Source organism: Schistocerca cancellata, chromosome 3, assembly GCF_023864275.1.
Source record: "Schistocerca cancellata isolate TAMUIC-IGC-003103 chromosome 3, iqSchCanc2.1, whole genome shotgun sequence".
Lineage (NCBI taxonomy): Eukaryota > Metazoa > Arthropoda > Insecta > Orthoptera > Acrididae > Schistocerca > Schistocerca cancellata.
Window position 1 is genome coordinate 923,930,393 of NC_064628.1, and position 17,124 is coordinate 923,947,516.

The 17,124-nt window shown below is 40.2% G+C and overlaps 1 protein-coding gene across 1 annotated transcript in view; it reads left to right on the forward strand.

The window, feature by feature from the left end:
• The window catches only part of LOC126176004 (uncharacterized), a 53,012-nt gene that overhangs the window by 15,791 nt on the left and 20,097 nt on the right, over positions 1–17,124 (forward strand). The window contains exon 2 of the mRNA XM_049923122.1: positions 10,952–11,125. Within this exon, the coding sequence (XP_049779079.1) occupies positions 10,952–11,125 (174 nt within the window). The remainder of the gene's footprint in view (positions 1–10,951; positions 11,126–17,124) is intronic.

The following is a 17,124-nucleotide window of genomic DNA, read 5'->3' on the forward strand; positions in this document are numbered from 1 at the left end:
TGTCAGGAAGTCGTTTCTGAAAGTATTTGTATGGAGTGTAGCCATGTATGGAAGTGAAACATGGACAATAAATAGTTTGGACAAGAAGAGAATAGAAGCTTTCGAAATGTGGTGCTACAGAAGAATGTTGAAGATTAGGTGGGTAGATCACGTAACTAATGAGGAGGTGTTGAATAGGATTGGGGAGAAGAGATGTTTGTGGCACAACTTGACTAGAAGAAGGGATTGGTTGGTAGGACATGTCCTGAGGCATCAAGGGATTGCAAATTTAGCATTGGAGGACAGCGTGGAGGGTAAAAAACGTAGAGGGAGACCAAGAGATGAATACACTAAACAGATTCAGAAGGATGTAGGTTGCAGTAGGTACTGGGAGATGAAGGAGCTTGCACAGGATAGATTAGTATGGAGAGCTGCATCAAACCAGTCTCAGGACTGAAGACAACAACAACAACAACAACAACAGGTCACTTTTGTGTTGTATACTTGCTCTTGATCATAACAGGTAATTTTCCAAGATGAACATTTATCTAGATAGATCACATATCCTTTTTGGCTAATCTTTAACAGTGATGCAATTATTTTTCAATAAACAGGTTTTCTTTCATGAAGCAAATAATTTGAGTGTATACATACAACATGGAATATGGTTTAAATGTGCGTAACTATATACAAGGGCAAATGAAAAAGTCTTTGCCCCTATTTTTTATTAGCTAAAGTAAGGTACAACAGGTAATTACAAATATCATTTAGCTTATCATTTAGCTACAAAATAGCAGGTCAGCAACTGGAAGCAGTTAATTCCATAAATGATTTAAAATGGAATGATCATATAAAGTTGATCGTCGGTAAGGCGGATGTCAGACTGAGATTCATTGGAAGAATCCTAAGGAAATGCAATCCGAAAACAAAGAAAACAGGTTACAGTACGCTTGTTCCCCCACTGCTTGAATACTGCTCAGCAGTGTGGGATCCGTACCAGATAGAGTTGATAGAAGAGATAGAGAAGATCCAACGGAGAGCAGTGCGCTTCGTTACAGGATCATTTAGTAATCGCGAAAGCGTTATGGAGATGATAGATAAACTCCAGTGGAAGACTCTGCAGGAGAGACGCTCAGTAGCTTGGTACGGGCTGTTGTTAAAGTTTCGAGAACATACCTCCACCAAAGAGTCAAGCAGTATATTGCTCCCTCCTACGTATATCTCTCGAAGAGACCATGAGGATAAAATCAGAGAGATTAGAGCCCACACAGAAGCATACTGACAATACTTCTTTCCACAAACAATACGAGACTGGAATAGAAGGGAGAACCGATAGAGGTACTCAGGGTACCCTCCGCCACACACCATCAGGTGGCTTGCGGAGTGTGGATGTAGATGTAGATGTAGATGTATGTGAGGGCTATCCAGAAAATAATGGGCGTTTTGAAATAAAAAAAATAACAAAACAATGAAATCAATTTTTGTTATATATATTTTAAAGATACACTTTTAAGCTATTTTTCTTCGTAATTGCCATTCAAATTGAGGCTCTTCTCTTACTGTGGCACAAACTTTCCAATACCATCTCTCTAGAAATCTACTTTCTGCGATTGGATTTTGGAAACCCACCTAGCACAAAATTTTTCATAAGCAAGCTTCTCCACCACAATTTAATGCACCAAACTCTGTGGAGAAAATGTTGCAAAAGTTCTGTTAACGTGAAATGACAGTTTCCACTAATTTTGTCATTGATTTTCATCACTAATTTGTCAGTCACAAGGCTAGGCCTACCACTGCTGTACTCATCATGAACATTGGTCTAGCCATTTTTAAAATCAGTGCACCCTTGCCTCACCTGACTTTCACTCATTATTCCTTTTCCATACACATCACAAAGGTTGTGATAAGTTTTGGCATCTTCTACTGCAGTGCTCATTTTAATGCGGCACAGGAAGCAAAGTAGCAGAGATACAGACCAAATGCTACCACCGCTGGATGTAGGAATGTTATGGCACTAAGATGGTGGCTGTAGCCCGCCCACTGCCGCAACAGACCAAAATGTCTGTTACTTTTTGGGTAGCCCTCATATGTACTGTTCTATGTATCTTACACTACTTTTCCATATAGTCCCCAAACCATTTCAGACATTTGGCTCAATGCAGCACTAAATTTGTGATGCTTGTGCGGTAGAATTCATCTGGTTGACTGTGGAACCACCACTGGTCTGCTGTCTTGACTTTATTGTTTGAACTGATGACATGTCAGAAATGTCTTCAGTGGAATGAAAATGTGGAAATCACTAGGTCACTAGGGGCAAGGTCAAGACTGTATGATAGATGGACCAGACTCTCCCAGTCAAATGACCAGACCTTGCCGGCAGTTCTGATCGCCACCTGTGGCCTCACACTGTCATTGAGAACAAACGTGTCGCCCATATCAAGAATCCCTCGGTGCTTCTTCCTGATGGCAATTCACAGCTGTGGCAGTGAGCAACAATAACTATTGGCATTGATGGTTGTACTTAATGGCATACAATCCAGCAGGAGCAGTCCATGGTGATCCCACAATACTCTTTAACATCACTTTCCCAGCAGATGACAGTGAACAGGCTTTTCTTTTTTGTCACAGATGATTCCACACCATACTCTGCTTTGAATCTGCCGTGAAATGCTATATCTACATTTCATCACCAGTAACAATGCATTTAAGGAAACTGGCACCCTCCTTGGCATACCACTACAGAAGATTCAATGAAGCAATCATTTGCTTGCTTTTCATCGTGTCATCCAACTGATTAGGCACCCACCAACATGAAATCTTCTGGTGCCCTAAGGCTCAGGAACAATGTTGTAAATGCTCCCAAATGAAATGCCAACCTTCTAGGAAATGATCTTCAGGTACACATGCCGATCTGCTTTCACTGTTGCATTCATATGGGAAATGTTGTCATCAGTCAGTGACACATGAATGCTCATTGTCATGCTAGTCTTCGTGGCCTTTTGTGAACTCAGGACACTACCACCTCACACTTCCCAAAGTCAGACACTTTTCCACATATATGGGCTGGATTTCCCTGTGAATTTCGAAGGGTGTTTGTCCCTTGTTCCATAGAAAATGAATCACACCTTGCTGCGAGTGTACTGTAGGTTTGTGAAGCACAACCAACACCTTCAACAACTGGCAGCAACATCATTCTGTGGAGCTACCAGCAGATAGGGCGGCTCCAGTCCAAGAAAGATCAACCTCTGGGAATGGATATGTTAACTGCAGGTTTACAGCTGTAATTTTGCTAAAAGAATATGGACAAAGACTTTCTGATTTGTCCTCCTACATACAGTATTACTTGAGTAATGTTAAATATTTGCAGAGTTTATATAACTATTATTTTATACTATTTTTTGTAACAGTTAATTTGATAACATGAAACTATAAGAATTCTTAAAGTTTTATTAAACAAGGCAATGCACGGAGCCTTCTACTACTTTTTTATGATTTGTAAAGAGAGCTTTTTTTTTACTGGAAGAATCACTAATACTCTGCCCATTCCTCCCCACAAGGTTATGCCATAACTAATTATTGAATGGACATATGCAAAATGTGTTGCACTTGCTCATGAACTGCTAGTTGCTGAAATTATTATTCAGAATACATAGCATGCTGTTGTGGTTTGCTTTCCCATTATTGTAATATGCTCAGTACACTTTAGCTGTTAGCCACAAGCAGTCCTAGAAATTTTGTGTTTGATATGCATTCTACATCCTCATCATTCACTCTTAGATTTACACTATTGGGAATTGTTTGTAGGGAAACTAATACTTTTTTAGTTAGCTCATTTTTTGTGTCCACCTACACACATTCCTTAGAATTTCTTCAATCTTTTCCCTTAGCATGCCTGGTGACTTGTTGCTGGTCAGAATATTTCTTTCATCACCAAATAGTATTATTTTTCTGTGCTTTAAACTTTGAGGAAAATAGTGTGTATATATTAGAAACAGTATGGGACCCAGAACAGTTCCTTGTGGTACTACTCTGTTGGTGTGTTGTGGGTCGGAGAGATGTTTTCTATTCATCACAAAGTGCTCATACCATCACAGGCTCTCACAAGTATAGATTGTCATCATCGTAGCACTTCTACAAATAAAGTAGCGCGATACATACTGCTAACATAAAGCTGCTGTTGCCATATTGTCCCTGTTCCACAGTACTGACAGGGTCGTAATGTGTGACTGGGGTGTGTGACATAGTCAGGCTCAGTTTCCGGACAAAACTGCACTTCATCCATGAACAGAACACTACCCAACCATTCCTGTATCCAATCATGATGAGCAGGACACCACCCTGTGTTATCTTAGCATCTCATGAAGAGCCAACCATAAATAACGAACTATAAAAGCCAATGATATGAATCTGGCTGCAAATATATGACCAAATTTTCATATTCTGGCATGTTCTGGTCATGGAAACAACCCCCTGTTCTCTTTGCACTAGCCTCTGGCCTGAATTAATATTTATGTTTAACTGACTTCTATCCAAAGACACCACACTGATGTATATCTGTTACTACCAGTCAAGATGTTCAATTGTGACCTGTTGCTTACCAACACCATCTACTGACTGTTTCTTAGGAATTGTCAAACCATATACACTCATGCTCATAAATTCAGGATAATTGCAGAATGTGGCGCCACACAATGTGGCGCACACACACAACTGGCGCTAACAGCATAGGCACATAGGAAACACACATGACTAAGATCTGTAAGTCCACAGTATTGGTGATGAGAAAACCGCCCCAAAACACATGTGCTAATACTTGTTTAGTTAGCTTATTTTTTTCCTGCACATGTACCCAGACATTAGTACAGGATATAATCACCATGCACACCTACACAGGCTGCACAATGGGTTGGCATATTCTGGATCAGGTGGTCAAGCAGCTGCTGGGGTATAGCCTCCCAGTCTTGCACCAGTGCCTGTCAGAGCTCCTGAAGTGTCATAGGGGTTTGAAGTCGTGCAGCGATATGTCGACCGAAAGCATCCCATATGTGCTCGATGGGGTTTACGTCTGGAGAACAGGCAGGCACTTCATTCGTCTGATATCTTCTGTTTCAAGGTACTCCTCCACGATAGCAGCTCAGTGGGGCCACATGTTATCATCTGTCAGGAGGAAGGTGGGACCCACTGCACCCCTGAAAAGGCGGACATAATGGTGCAAAATGACGTCCCGATACACCTGACCTGTTACAGTTCCTCTCTCAAAGACATGCAGGTGTGTATGTGCACCAATCATAATCCCACCCTACCCTATAAAACCCTGACCTCCATAAAGGTCCCTTTCAAGGACATTAAGTGGTTGGTATCTGGTTCCTGGTTCACGCCAGATGAAAATCCGGTGAGAATCCCTGTTCAGACTATACCTGGACTTGTCCGTGAACATAACCTGGGACCACTGCTCCAATTACCATGTACTGTGTTCTTGACACCAGGCTTTACAAGCTCTCCTGTGACCATTGGTCAGTGGAATGCACCTTGAAGGTCTCTGGGTGAATAAACCATGTCTGTTCAGTTGACTGTAGACTGTGTGTCTGGAGACAACTGTTCCAGTGGCTGCAGTAAGGTCTCGAGCAAGGCTACCTGCAGATCTCCATGGCCATCTGCAGGCACTGATGGTGAGATATGGATATTCTTGTGGTGTTGTACACTGTGGATGCCCCATACTGTCTGCTGGAATCGTTGCCATAATCTTGAGATCACACTTTGTGGCACACAGAGGGCCTGTGCTATGACCTGCTGTGTTTGACCAGCCTCCAGTCGCCCTAGTATTCTACCCCTCATAATGTCATCAATATGTTTTCTTTGAGCAATTTTCAACACAGTTACCATTAGCACATCTGCACACATACTCTCTACACCAAACTCTGACATGCGCCAACACACCTCTGCATATGTGGACTGCTGCCAGCGCCACTGTGCGACGACCACAGGTCAAATGCACCACATGGTCATACCCCGAGGTGATTTAAACCCGCAAACTGCTCACCAGATCATTGTTTCACCGTGTATCAGCATTATCCTTATTTTATGAGCATGAGTGTAGTTTGTGTAGTCCGAAATTTTAATTTCCCACTTTTTCCCAGAAGTCATATGCAATATATACTGCCTGCCAAATAAAGAGGAAGTATCTGGAAGACGTGGTCAGATGTCAGTGTAGCTTCATACGATACACACCAGGAGCATGTACAGGGTGTTTCAAAAATGACCGGTGTATTTGAAACGGCAATAAAAACTAAACGAGCACCGATAGAAATACACCATTTGTTGCAATATGCTTGGGACAACAGTACATTTTCAGGCAGACAAACTTTCGAAATTACAGTAGTTACAATTTTCAACAACAGATGGTGCTGCGGTCTGGGAAACTCTATAGTACGATATTTTCCACATATCCACCATGTGTAGCAATAATATGGCGTAGTCTCTGAATGAAATTACCCGAAACCTTTGACAACGTGTCTGGCGGAATGGCTTCACATGCAGATGAGATGTACTGCTTCAGCTGTTCAATTGTTTCTGGATTCTGGCGGTACACCTGGTCTTTCAAGTGTCCCCACAGAAAGAAGTCACAGGGGTTCATGTCTGGCGAATAGGGAGACCAATCCAGGCCGCCTCCTGTATGTTTCGGATAGCCCAAAGCAATCACACGATCATCGAAATATTCATTCAGGAAATTAAAGACGTCGGCCGTGCGATGTGGCCGGGCACCATCTTGCATAAACCACGAGGTGTTCGCAGTGTTGTCTAAGGCAGTTTGTACCGCCACAAATTCACGAAGAATGTCCAGATAGCGTGATGCAGTAATCGTTTCGGATCTGAAAAATGGGCCAATGATTCCTTTGGAAGAAATGGCGGCCCACACCAGTACTTTTTGAGGATGCAGGAACGATGGGACTGCAACATGGGGCTTTTCGGTTCCACATATGCGCCAGTTCTGTTTATTGATGAAGCCGTCCAGGTAAAAATAAGCTTCATCAGTAAACCAAATGCTGCCCACATGCATATCGCCGTCATCAATCCTGTGCACTATATCGTTAGCGAATGTCTCTCGTGCAGCAATGGTAGCGGCGTTGAGGGGTTGCCGCGTTTGAATTTTGTACGGATAGAGGTGTAAACTCTGGCGCATGAGACGATACGTGGACGTTAGCGTCATTTGGACTGCAGCTGCAACACGGCGAACGGAAACCCGAGGCCGCTGTCGGATCACCTGCTGCACTAGCTGCGCGTTGCCCTCTGTGGTTGCCGTACGCGGTCGCCATACCTTTCCAGCACGTTCATCCGTCACGTTCCCAGTCCGTTGAAATTTTTCAAACAGATCCTTTATTGTATCGCTTTTCGGTCCTTTGGTTACATTAAACCTCCGTTGAAAACTTCGTCTTGTTGCAACAACACTGTGTTCTAGGCGGTGGAATTCCAACACCAGAAAAATCCTCTGTTCTAAGGAGTAAACCATGTTGTCTACAGCACACGTGCACGTTGTGAACAGCACACGCTTACAGCAGAAAGACGACGTACAGAATGGCGCACCCACAGACTGCGTTGTCTTCTATATCGTTCACATCGCTTGCAGCGCCATCTGTTGTTGAAAATTGTAACTACTGTAATTTCGAAAGTTTGTCCGCCTGAAAATGTACTGTTGTCCCAAGCATATTGCAACAAACGGTGTATTTCTATCGCTCCTTTTTAGTTTTTATTGCCGTTTCAAATATACCGGTCAGTTTTGAAACACCCTGTATATTAATAACTAGAGTTACAATTCTCTGTGACAAGTAGAATTGCCATCAGAGTACTGTAGTATTGTTCATGTTTAGTGTTGCTACCAGGCCTGGTAGACTTCATATGGGATGTGAACAGTCTGATGTTGTGTGATCACTATGAAGGACACAGAGATGTCATGTACTCATCCGAGACAACATTATCAGCACATAACAGAGTTTGAAAGGGGTGTCAGTGTGGTTTTCCATTTGGGTGACTGGTTGAATTGTGCATAACCAGATATGACAGTGGCCTGCTGTTGCAGGGAAATGGGCAGGTGGGCATATTTTTGACAATGTTTGACCACCACAAAGAGCTTCAGAGACTACCATAGCTGAATATTGTCAAATGATATTTCACAAAACCAAAAGAAATTCTGGTCATATGTGAAGGCTGTTAGTGGCACCAAAGTTAGTGTCCCATCCCTAGCAAGGGAGAAAATGTTTGACTCCATTTTCAAATGCTCCATTATAAAGGAAAACTCAGGAGAAATGCCTTTGTACCACTGAAAAGATGAATGGTGTTGAGAAACAGCTAAAATCGTTAAAACTGAACAAATCTCCAGGGCCTGATGGAATCCCTGTCAGATTCTATACTGAATATGAGGCTGAGTTTGCCCCTCTTCTAACTATAACCTATCATAGATCCCTTGAACAAAAGCCTTGCCCAGCTCTTGGAAAACAAAGCACAGCTCACACCCATTAACAATAAGGGTAGTAGAAATATCCACAAAACTAGCATCCAGTATCTTTGATACCAATTTGTTGTAAAATCTTAGAACATATTCTGAGCTGAAACATAATGTCGTATCCTGAACAGAATGACTTCCTCAATGCCAATCAGCATGATTCCGAAAACATTGATCATGTGAAACCCAATTTTGCAGTTTTCTCACATGATACACTTAAAGCTATGGATCAAGGCAGTCATGTAGATGCAGTATTTCTTTATGTTCAAAAAGACTGAGTGCCACACCTATACATATTGTCAAAAGTACACTATATGGGATATGAAGTTAAATTTGTGACTGGATTGAGGACTTTTTCGTAGGGACGACTCAACATGCTATCCTGGATGGAGTGTCATTGTCAGATGTAGAAGTGTGCTGGGACTCTTGCTGTTCATGCTGTATATTAATGACCTTGCAGACAATATTAATAGACTTTTTGCAGATAATGCATTTATTTATGATGAAGTAACATCTGAAAGAAGCTGCATAAATATTAGTCAGTTCTTGATGAGATTTCACGTGGAGCAAAGATTGCCAACTGGCTTTAAATTTTCAGAAATGTAAAATTGTGCTCTTCACAAAACGAAAAAATGTACTATTGTATGAATACAATATCAATGAGTCACTGTTGGAATCGACCAACTTATACAAATACCTGGGTGTAACACTTTACAGTTGTATAAAATGAAATGATCACATGGGCTTAGTTGTGGGTAAAGGAGGTGGTAGACTTTGGTTTATTAGTAGAATAGTGAGGAAGTGCAATCAGTCTATGAAGAAGGTTGTTTGCAAATCACCTGTGCAACAATTTTTAGAATATTGCTCAAGTGTGCCGGACACTTACCAAATAGGACTAAGAGGGGATATTGAATATATAAAGAGAAGGGCAGCACAAATGATCACAGGATTGTTTGATCCATGGGTGAGTGTCACAGAGATACTGAAGGAACTGAACTGGAAGACTCTGGAAGACAGATGTAAACTATCCTAAGAAAGTCTATTAACAAAGTTTCAGGAAACAGCTTTCAGTGATGACTCTTTGAATATACAAAATCCTGTATGTATCACTCACATAGGGATAATTAAGATAAGATCAGAATAATTACTTCATGCACAAAGGCATTCAAACAATCATTCTTCTCGTGCTCCATAAGTGAATCGAATACGAAGACCCCCTAATAACTGGTACAATGGGATGTACCCTCTGCCATGCAACTCATGGTGGTTTGCAGAGTATAGATGTAGATGCAGATGTTGGAGGACTTCCGTATTGCGCACCAGCAAATTGTAGTCTGTTCACATCTGGGCCCACCCTCCAAGACAAGTAGTGGACTCCCTGCAAAATTCTCAGTCCCAACACCATCGGTAGGCAACTAGCCACAGCAGGCTAGGAAATTACTGTCCCATGCTTGGGCCTCCATTAACACCACAGCACAATTGGCTGCATTTGGAGTGGTGCCACGCTCATGAAACATGTACAGCTAATGAATGGCATTTCATTGTTTCAGTGATGACTGCAGTTCTGCCCTACCCAGATGATCTCATTGTCGAGACTGATAGTGACTTTTGAATCACAGTGTGGAGACCCACTTGGGTGGTAGTAATCAAGTGAACTTTGATGGTACAACGGTATGTCACGGATATTCAGCATGGACAGTCTGTGTGATGTTGAGGTACCCCTGTGACCAGTGACATCCCAACATCTGTCTCTGATAGGACATGTATGGCATCAGCTCAGATGTCAATTCTGCCCCAGTGCCAGTGCCCAGAATAATGAGGCTCAATTACAACAGCTGTGGGCCACATTGTCTCAGGAGAGGATGCAATGGCTTTATGACACCCTTCCCACCCGAGTCAGTGAATGCATCCAGGTAAGGGGGGTGGGGGTGCAGCGTCATATTAAGTGGGCTAAAACTGCAACGTTCTTTATAAATTTGACTCAATATTGCTATCACTGACATAACATCAAATTCTCTTTGAAACCGTGAAGTTTCATTTTACTTCCTCTTTCCCTTCTGGGTGCTTCACCTTTCTTGTCAGACTGAGTACATTCTTTCTTGCTATATGCTGAATTTCTGATGGGGTTGTAATTTTTTTCTCTGGTAGTGTTTTTTTATCATATATCTGAAGAATGTGTGAAAGCAATTACAAAGAAACGGATGCTCTCCTTCATTTATTTAGCGGTGATTTGCAGATTGAAACTGTGAAGTTATAGTGATTATACCTGAAGCAAACCAAGCGACAGCGCTGAAAACACTGGTGATCAATACTGTGTAACTCTTTAGGAAGTGTGCTAAAAGAATGTGGTGATATAATGTTAACCGATAAATTTTAAATTTTTAGCTCTTGTGTATGTGAGCAAAATTAACTTCTGCTGAAGGAGTCAAGTTACATCATTTTCTTTGTGAGCCATTTTTAATATCTGGTCTACAGGTCTTCTCAGAAGATGCTTCGCGTGTCGTTCGAGAGGTGAACTGGGCTCTTGTAAGGATCCATTCAAGTTTAATGCCACACAGGTGGAAAATGAACGTGGTGTAGAAGCGGTACCATGTGCATCTGGTTGGTGTGGGAAGTTCCTGGAAGGAGGAAATGGATACAAAGATGATGGTAAGTACTGTTGGTAATCAAATAATGTTTTAATTTTAGGATTCACTTTGCATGACGTCTTTCATATAACATATAAAACATGAACATATACACTGAGATGACAAAAGTCATGAGGCATTGATACGCACACATGGAGATGGTGGTAGTATCACATACAGAAGGTATGAAAGGGAAGCTGTCATTTGTACTCACGCAGTTCTTGTGAAAGGGTTTCGGATGTGATTATGGTCACACGACAGGAATTAACAGACTTCGAACGCGGAATAGTTGTTGGAGCTAGACACATGGGACATCATTTTGGAAATCGTAAGGGATTCAATATTCTACAATTCACAGTGTCAACAGTGTGCTGAGAGTAAGAAGTTTCAGGCATTACCTCTCACCATGCAGTTGGTGACAGCCTTCACTTAACGACTGAGAGCAGTGATGTTTGCATAGAGTTGTCAGTGCTAGTATACAGGCAGTCCTGCATGAAATAAACACAGAAATCAATGTAGGATGTACAATGAATGTATCCATTAGGACAGTGTGAGGAAGTTGGGTGTCAGTGGACTATGGCAGCAGACAACTGATGCAAGTGCCTTTGCTAACAGCACGACGTCACCTTCAGTGCCTCCTGGGCTCGTGACCATATCAGCTGGTCCCTAGATGTCTGTAAAATGATGGTCTGGTCAGATGAGTCCCAATTTCAATTGATAAGAGCTGGTGGTAATATTCGAATGTGGTGCAGGCCCCATGAAGCCCTGGACCCAAGTTATCAACAACACACTGTGCAGACTGATGGTGGCTCCATAATGGTGTGGGTTGTGTTTACATGGAATGGACTGGATCCTCTGGTTCAACTGAACAGTTCATTGACAGGAAATGGTTAAGTTCAGTGACTTCAAGACTATTTGCAGCCATACATGGACTTAATGTTCCCAAACAATGATCCAATTTTTGTAGATGACAATGTGCCATGTCGCCAGGCCACAATTGTTCGTGATTCATTTTATGAACATTCTGGATAGTTTGATCAAATGATTTGGCCAGCCATTGGAAATTTATGAGACATAATTCAGAGGTCTGCTCATGCACAAAATCCTATACTGGCAACACTTTCACAATTATGGATGGCTATGGAGGCAGCATGGCTCAGTATTTCTGCAGGGGACTTCCAGCAACTTGTTGTGTCCTTACCACATCGAGGTGCTGCACTACACTTGGGAAAAGGATGCCGGACACAATGTTAGGAGGTATCGCATGACTTTTGTCACTCCAGTGTACAGCACTGTTAGTTGGTACGAGTAAATGCAGGCTATAAATGATTTTAGCCAATTGTTGCATAAGTTCTGCAACAAACTTTTGCTTTTCTTGATGCTAACCTGAGCACAGAAGTAGCTGCTTTATCAGTTAACATTATTTGCAAAATATTGAAAGCTTAATGTGAACTTCTGTTTGGAGACATGCATCTATAGCATCATAGCTTTTACTAACAACTAACTGTCTCACAATTGTGACAGAGCTACTTATCAAAGAATGATTAAACTTTTCCAGTTCATCTATGCAAAACTTTTAAATTCTCTTTTACTTATTTATGGAAAACAAACATAACTTAGGTAATTCATTTAAATGATTCACACATCTAAAAGATAGTTTATTCATTATTGTGTAGTTGCTAATCATATCATCCAGTTCATTGCCTCTTTTGACAGTCTCGATTTAGCATTTGCTCTACTGCTTTGGAATGATACCGATATTATTTTCTTTTTTATTTGAGAACTGATCTCTATTTTCTAGATGTTTGATACTGAGTTGTAGAGTTTCCACTTCAAGGTGCAACCAATATATCATATCATATGATATGCATCTCATTTTACTAATGAAATTCTCTGTTTGCCTATTAGTAACAAATTTTTTGTGATGAAAATAATAGGTATGATCATCACTTTAGAACTAATTCTTCTGTTTTGAAAGTGGCAGATGTTTTTGGACAAATGCTGTCAATATTTTTTACTTGACATTTGGTGGTATGTTTATGAGCCACATTTCATCTCTATTAACTACCCCCAAAGACAATGGACTCTGGTGTGGTGGGATGGCTTCCATATCTCTGTGATGCAGATTCCCATACTGCAGGTGCAACCATACCAGAGGAGTATCTGTTGGTTGGTTGGTTGGTTGATTGATTGATTTGAGAGGGGGGACCAAACAGCGAGGTCATCAGTCCCATCAGATTAGGGAAGAATGGGAAAGGAGGTCGGCTATGTCCTTTCGAAGGAACCATCCTGACATTTGCCTGAAGCAATTTAGTGAAATCACGGAAAACCTATGTCAGGTTGGCTGGATGCAGGTTTGAACCATCATCCTCCTGAATGCGAGTCCAGTGTGCTAACCACTGCACCACCTCGCTTGGTGGGAATGTCTCTGGAGAGGCCAGACAAATCTATACTTCCTGAAAAGAGGCAGCAGGGTCAACAGTCTGGATGACTGACTGATCTGATCTTGCAACATTACCAAAATGGTTTTGCAATGTTGGTACTGCAAATGGCTGAAAACGAAGGGAAACTACAGCTGTTAAATAATTACCATGGACATGCAGCTCTTCTACATGGTTTAATGATGATGGCATCCTCTTGGGTCAATATTCTGTATGAAAATTGTTCCCTATTCAGATCTCTGGATGAACACGACTGAGGAGGATGTCACCAGGAGAAACAAAATTGGCACCTACATCTCATAGCATATAAAGTCAGGTCAGATCTGTTACCAGGTAGATTAGAGTATTTACAAAGAGAGATGGGTAGGTTGAAGTTTGGTATAGTGGAAATTAGGTAGAATTGGTGGAAGGAGGAACCACACTTGTGGTCAGGTCAATACAGGGTTATCGATACAAAATCAAATGGGTGTGATAAGGAATAGGGCTAATAGTGGATAAGAAAATTAGAATGCAGGTAGGTTGCTGTGAACAGCTTAGTACATGCATTATTGTAGTCAAGATACATGCAAAGCCAACCAGTTTTGCAGATGATGGACAGATTGAAAGAATGTATGATGAGATAAAAAAAAATATTCAGATAATTAAGGGAATGAGGATTTAATTGTGACTCGCGTCCAGAATTCAGTAGTAGGAAAATGATGGGAAGGAAAAACAGAAGGAGAACATGTACTGTCAACAGGGGCAATTCTTTTCTGCTGGGGGTAACATTGACCCCAGTCAGTTTCACCCTTTTCTTCCCATTTCTGGATAAACTACTTCTTGATAACAATAATTAGTAGATAACACAATGGGAGTTTTTGATTTGAATTTACACACTTTAAAATAAAATTAAAAAAAATCTATAGTTAAAAAGGTTGTCCAATCCCTACATACCTGCTTAAAAATTAAATTAGGAAAAATTTTCTTGGTCCAGAAGAAATGGTTAATCCTACCATCATTAGGTTCTTATATGTTCAAATTCACATATTTTAATGAAGCTGTCTGATCTTTTAACAGTACTAACAATTTTAACAACAAAAAATACACCTTTCCTTAAGAGGTTAAAATTGGTGCCCTGAATTTTTTTCATCGGGGTAAGTATTCTGACTGTGTTCTCAACCATATTAAATCATTCATGACTATTATAATGTGTGGCTGTGCTTCTGATGTTTTGTTGCTCATTTATGTTGTTCATTAAAAGTGAAAACTTATATGATATTTGGACTCAGGGAGGGAGGACCAAAGGGTGCGCCCTGTTGCAGTGAACGGTGCTGAAGAGGCAGAACACTCTACAACAGAACTCAGCATGGTTGGTTTGGCAGTGTAGTATTTACAGACTGGTTTAAAAAAGTGCTGCTGCTTCCTCATGCCACAAACCTGTCTGTAACAAAGACAATGATAAGAGAAAACCTAAGTTCACATGTCACAAGTGAGGTTATTCAGTTATGTGAAGAAAATTACGAAGTTTCTGAGTGTTTCAGCCTACACAACTCACTTAACGTGACCTATGGATGTGGATTTTTTCATCCCTTGAAAACTCGCGGGAGGAACATACTAACAGATTTCAAAATGAGCAATCAACAGTTCTCAACTGTATCAAAGGCAATGTTTCCAACCCTTCTTAATGAGCTCACAAATAGTGTAAGGCAGGAGTCAGCAAGTAATTTTAGATGAGATCCGGATACTTTTGAAAATTTCTATCGAGTCCCAGAAGAAAATCCTCATAGACATCACTAATTTTTTATTTTAATTTTCGCTCACAAAATAGTAAGAATCACAATAGACAGGCTTTTTGTATTTAAAATCCAGAAAAAAAATCTGACATTTCTTACTAATTTTTATTTTTATTTTTACTCTCAAACTAATATGAAACTCAATAGATGGGCACATTTGTACTAAAAATCCAGAAAAAACTTACATTCTTCCCTATTTTTTTTTTAAATTTTCACTCACAAAATTTGAAATATGATAGATAGGCATATTTGTATTAAAAATCAATGGGAGAAATTACATTTGCAGTCTTGAGCCAGTTTCTTAAAGTTAGGTTCATGTGATGAGCAGCTTATGAAAATAGTGTCTTCAAGTTGGATGTCCGTTAATATTGAGCGATATTTGTTCCGCAAAAAATTCATTTTTGAAAATGAAATTTCACAAATATATGTAAAGCCAAACAAAGTAGCCAGTAATATGGCTAATTTTTTTAAATTTTCATATCTTTATGGCACACGTTTACTCAAAAATTCTTCAGTGGATCCAGTTTTATACATTGGCAAGGAAATGTCTTCCTGCAAGTCTGTTATCTCCATCTGGAGTAAAGAAGTAAAGACTTTGAAAGGCAGAACAACTGAGCAGCTGCATCTGTTCATTCTGCTGCTGGAGAAACTTCAAAAGGTGATTTTAAGAATTGTGATAGCGTGTCTGTCTCTGAAAAATCTTGGAATCTTGATGCAAATTCGTCCAACATGAAGTTTGAGAATACTGAAATGTCTATTTCAGAACTATTTTTACATTCAAAAATTTTTGGAAAGTGAATAAATTCTTGGCTTGCAATGTATTTTTCAAAGATATCCAGCTTGCAATGAAAAGAAGACACACTTTGTATCAGATCACATATTAACTTCCCATTTCCTTGTAGCTTGGTATTGAGTGCATTTTAATGTTTCAGAATGTCTTTTAAAAAAGTCATAGCTAGCTTACTGCATTCATTTTCTAGGAACTCCAAAAGGTGTGTCTTGTGAATCCAAGTTTTCTAAAACATATGTTACTTCTTCGTTTAGTTACCAAAAATGTTCAGTCACCTTACCTTTACACAGCCAATGAACATTGTTGTGCTGCAGTAAAACAGAATACACTGAATAACACTCAGAAAGAAACTCTTTGAACAGCCTGTGCTGAAGAGTAGAACGGGACATTATAAAATTAATTAACTTGAACAACTTGTCCATTAGTTCTTTCAGAATCATGCTAAGTTTCCCACAAAGGGCTGCCTGTTGGATTATGCACTGATAAGATATTAGCCCAGCATTCATACCTTTGATTATCTTTACTAGTTCCTTTTCCTTGCTGATCATCACAGTGTGACGATGCAAGCTGTGATCTCTTTACTTCCTCTTTTGTTTTCCCTCTGCCTCCTTAAATTCATTTTATTTGCATTTTTGACTGCTTACCATTAACATGCATGAGTATAATTTGCATTTCCATAAAAGAGAAAGGTTTGCCCTCAGTCTTAAAGAATATAATACCAGATCTAACTTTGTGCTTAGTTTTGTGTATGTACTTAAATTTCCTAATTTATTTGGACTATTCATAGCTAATATCTTTTGTTATAGGGTGAAATCAATAATTGTTTCATGACTTAAATTCTATTGTTGACTTATAAGCAAATATAAATTGTGTATTAATTGTAAACATGCGTAAGAAGAACTACTAGGATTCTCAAAGCATTTATTTGACTCCATTTGAAAATATATTAGCAAAGCCAGCCCGTAACCCTTAACCCTTTGAGTGCTGCACCGGCGCATGTGGCTGGCCGTATCAAGCA